We start from the raw sequence: 4,687 nt of genomic DNA, 5'->3' as shown, positions 1-4,687 counted from the left end.
AAATAAAAGCAGGGATAGTAAAAAAAAAATGACACCAAATAGGTTAAAAACACGAGTAAAGACATGAAAAATGTTTTTGGTGGGACCACAGAAAGGGCATTTATTTAACACACAGTGATTCGTTTTTCTATGTCGCTTTGGTGCATTTCTAACATCACTATCAACATTTGCACAATAGTTAATACATTTATTCATGTCAATGAAAATGTCAGTGACATCAAGATGAAAGTTTCATTCCACCACTGTGTAGCATTAACGACAAACAACAACCTAAATGCTCTGATAATTATTCATTTCTTCGGAAGTATTAGTGATTGCTAGGTGTCCATCAGTTGAATCTTGTTCATGTTATAAATGAACAATGTTATAAATACTTTTAACTTTGCTCTAGCGCCACACAGAAGCTGATGAAACATCCTGTCAGCTGGGTGCTGAGCCAACCACAGGATGAATAAAGAATAAAGTCTACCACAGACAGAAAAGGTGAGAAAAAACTACGCTCAGCATATGAGGAAGTGTGATACTGGACAGAACTCAAAGTGTGTAGAAACAAGAGGCGGACAAATAGAGATGTCTGAGACCATTTCTGACAACGATCTTGGTGAACAACAGAAAATGGAAAAATTTGTCTTAATTACAGCTGGAGAGAACGATGAGGCGGACGAGAGGACAGTGGCTATTTATTACAGCACAGACAGCAACGAGGGTCACAAAGCTGCAACACAGAGTTCAGTGCAGCAGCAGCCAGGTGAGTTACTCACACACACTCATGTCCATATGACCTTTGCTGTTTAATTGAGTGTGCTTGAAAGAACACACTATATACTATTCACCGGGCTTAATCCTAGATTTTATTCTTTCGTTTCTCCCGTATTTTGTTTTTTTCCTGCTATGACTTTTCTTTTTGGGAAACGGTTTTCAAATGATTCAGCAAAAACATGCCCCCCCCTCGAACTGCGCTCGAGGCCGCAAATGCTGCTCTGATTGGTGGACCCCCACCCCACCCCCCAAACACACACACACACTAACTGAAAACTGTCAGTTTACACTAACTGATCAGTTTTACACATTAACAGACGAGTTTTAGACAAAAACTGACGAGTTTCACGCTACTTTCAGACAGAAAATTCATATTGTAATCTAACAATGTATGGGTGAGAGTCATAGGTCAGAGTCAAGCACACTTAAAATGTCTTTAGAAATGTTGTAGTTACTATTAAAATGTTATATTTTCCACCCAGGCAGGACTTTTTTCAGGGTTGTTGCTGTGTGCCTGGTGCTGCTGTTTTATCTCCTCCTGGCCGGCATCACAGGCACTGGACTCCACTGTAAGAAATGAACATTTATGTTGTCTAAGATTACAATATTTGCACTCCAGTCACCAGCATCATGTCAACAATTGTTTTTAATGTCCTGAGCATTTAAATGAACACTGGTTATGGATGAGAACAGTTTATTCTCCCTTGCAGACAGATTTAAACTGCAGACCCTCAGCAGGAGCTGGGCTGAAAACAGAAACCAAACTTTGGCTGAATTCAGTGAGTTTAGACTTTGACTTGTATGCATCTGACTGAAGCTGTTTGTGTGTGTTTGCAGTGGGCGTTTTAACACGTTTACTTCCTGAATTGCTTGCAGGTCACTTCTGTAAAGACGGCTGCAAGTCATTCAACAACAGTTTTTTATTACATTTCTTGTTTTTAGTTTTTCTCAGTCAGTTTGGTGCATTTCTCACATCAATATTAACATTTGCGCAACAGTTAGTTCAACCTCCACAACATTTAGTCATTTGTGCTCATCATAGTAACAGTTTCTCCTATTTAATTAATAATAATAATTCTATTGATAATTCCTTCCAACAAATTACAAATGCTTTTGGACATGCATCAAGTGCTTTCATACAACTCTCTGCTGTTTTATAACATTATCATATCTTATGTCATGTCAGTCAAAATTAACTATACATGTGAATGCTGAAGTCATTCCATATAAAAATAATCGTCCTCATTTCATTGATTGAGTCGTTACATACAAAAATGTTGAACTAGTTGTCAAAACCTGTCAAGCTAATTTTATAGATTTTTTAAAAGATTTATTTTTTACTGAAAATGTCTCCAGAATTGAACAATTTCTCTCAGGTGAAGCTCAGCTTTCACTGATGAGAAGGCTGTGTGAAGCATTAGTTGAACCAATGATAAGCCACTTCTCTACAATCACTCAGAGCTGAATCCATAAACCATAAACACTTTACAACATATATGAACCAGCAGGACATAGTGAGGACCATTTCTACAACACTGTGACACTGTTACAGCTCACAAAGGGACTTTATGTTTGTTGTAAATAAGGTGTTTTTCTCCTTTTGCACAATGCTGTAAACAAATGAGAATTGAAAAGAGCATGTGCAGTGAAAATGTGAAACATATTCAGTGTGTTGTACTCAGTTACCTCACTAAATACAGTAATGTGTAACTTTACTGTAGTTTTCAAATGGCTGTAAATATTATATAGTCTGTCTGGAGCATTTTCAGGTAGCGTCACCAAGATCTGACTTTTCTGCATTGAAAACATTTCCAGAGTAAACTGTCATAATGAAAACATGACAGAGACATTTGACTATCTGGTTCATAAACATGGTGTCAGGACTTTTCGTCTTGATGTCACTGACACTTTCATTGACATGAATACTTGCTTTTGAGGAATGAGCTATGATCCATTTTGAGCAAGTGACACGCTTCTGCAGGTTATCAACTAGGTTTTGCAGGTTGTACTAATTGTTTTGAGAAATGTATTAACTGTTGTGCAAATGTTAATAGTGATGTGAGAAATGCACCAATGTGACTGAAAAAAACTGTCAATGTCCTGTACAATATGTCAACAATTGTTTTTAATGTCCTGTGCAGTTAAATGAACACTGGTTATGGATGAGAACAGTTTATTTTTCCTTGCAGACAGATTTAAACTGCAGACCCTCAGCAGGAGCTGGGCTGAAAACAGAAGCCAAACTTTGGCTGAATTCAGTGAGTTTAGACTTTGACTTGTATGCATCTGACTGAAGCTGTTTGTGTGTGTTTGCAGTGGGCGTTTTAACACGTTTACTTCCTGAATTGCTTGCAGATCACTTCTGTAAAGACGGCTGCAAGTCATTCAGCAACAGTTTTTATTACATTTCTTCTGGATGGAAGAGCTGGGAGGACAGCAGACAGGACTGCAGAGACAGAGGGGCAGATCTAGTCATTGTAACCAACGAAGAAGAGCAGGTAAAAGAAAAGAAGTTAAAGATTTTGTTGTTGTTGACATTCTTATTAATCCTTTGAGTTAATACTGTAGTAAGAACTAAAGCCCCACTGATATTAGATAAAATAAGATTTTCCTTTATTAATCCCACAACAGGGAAATGTTTAGTGTTACAGCAGCAAAGTGGATAGCAAGATAGAGAGCTTCAATAAAAATAACAATAAATAACAAACAAGCAATATAAACTAGAAATATTTAAGAAAGGTATTAACAATTAAACAATATATATATATATATATATATATATATATATATACGTGTTTATATATATATATATATATTTATTTATATATATACCTGTATATATTTATATATATATATGTATTAAAAATGTACAATTTAAACAAGCTGAAATATAAAAAAGTATTAACAATTTAAACAAGAGCTAAATAACATTTAGGAACATTATATATATATATAATATAAGAGAAATGGGATTTTTGAGACAATTTTGGCGGATGATAAAGTGAAAGGCTGCTTTCATAAACAAATACAATTGTTAAAACATATTTAACATTATTATACATTATATATACAATGTGTTACACTGTCAACCAATTGTACAAATGAAAACTGAGGGAAAAAATAATGAATTAAAGCTAAATAAACATCAGTACTATATGTCCAGTAGCAGTCAAATGCTGACCATTTAAAAAATAATTAAAAATAAAAGAAATAGCTTCATGACATGATTCCTATATCACTCCAAACATTGTCAACTGCATTATATTTCATGTTTTCATAGATACAATATGTCTGTGATAGGCCAATAACGGCAGATAAAACATCAGAACCCATTTCATTGTAACAACCCACATTGTATCTTTTTTTCTTTACATTGCAGGTATTCATTAATTCCTTCAACAAGGGATTCTGGATCGGTCTGACTGACAGAGAAGAAGAGGGAACATGGAGATGGGTAGATGGTTCAGTTCTGAACAGCTCAGGGTAAGACTTTTATTTCTTTAATGCTATTTTCTGCATCATGTTCTGCAATAATTCCAGGTTTGTCTGTTTTTGAACAGGTTTTGGTATCCAGGCCAGCCCAACAAATATACGTGGAAGGAGAATTGTGTCAACACATTTCAGCATGGAGAGCTGAACAGTTGGCATGATGATGACTGTTCTACCTCGGGACACTGGATCTGTGAAAAACCTATGGATGTCTAATGTCATTTGTAAATATTCTGTGATAAGCACCAAAAAATAGCTTTTTATCTTCTTTTTTTTTTTTACACACTTTTTTGAAACACACAAACATTCTCCTCCCTCTAGCAGCCGTAGATTCTGCCCTACAAAGTCTAACTGCAGTTACTACTTTTTTGGTCGAAATTGAGTCATAACTAAAATGAACTCCTTGATGTCTGTTTAATCTTGTGACAAAGTTTTAGAT

At 35.4% G+C, this 4,687-nt stretch overlaps 1 protein-coding gene across 1 annotated transcript; it reads left to right on the top strand.

Annotated features, from left to right (window-relative positions):
• Positions 1–507: 507 nt before the first annotated feature.
• Positions 508–4,464, top strand: LOC131973224 (CD209 antigen-like protein A). The gene is made up of 6 exons (XM_059335202.1): positions 508–748; positions 1,242–1,328; positions 1,470–1,538; positions 3,115–3,257; positions 4,139–4,242; positions 4,320–4,464. The coding sequence occupies exons 1-6, from the start codon at positions 508–510 to the stop codon at positions 4,462–4,464; spliced, it is 789 nt and encodes a 262-aa protein (XP_059191185.1).
• The last annotated feature ends 223 nt before the right edge of the window (positions 4,465–4,687 follow it).

This window comes from Centropristis striata, chromosome 1 (assembly GCF_030273125.1).
Source record: "Centropristis striata isolate RG_2023a ecotype Rhode Island chromosome 1, C.striata_1.0, whole genome shotgun sequence".
NCBI classification, from domain to species: Eukaryota; Metazoa; Chordata; class Actinopteri; order Perciformes; family Serranidae; genus Centropristis; species Centropristis striata.
The sequence above is the reverse complement of the archived record's forward strand: the minus strand, read 5'-3'. Positions and strand labels throughout refer to the sequence as shown.

Coding starts and splice junctions, on each gene's coding strand:
- LOC131973224 (XM_059335202.1), top strand. CDS start 508: ATGAGGAAGTGTGATACTGGACAGAACTCAAAGTGTGTAGAAACAAGA. Junction 1,329..1,469: donor CACAGGCACTGGACTCCACT/GTAAGAAATGAA, acceptor TCTCCCTTGCAG/ACAGATTTAAACTGCAGACC. Junction 1,539..3,114: donor CCAAACTTTGGCTGAATTCA/GTGAGTTTAGAC, acceptor AATTGCTTGCAG/ATCACTTCTGTAAAGACGGC.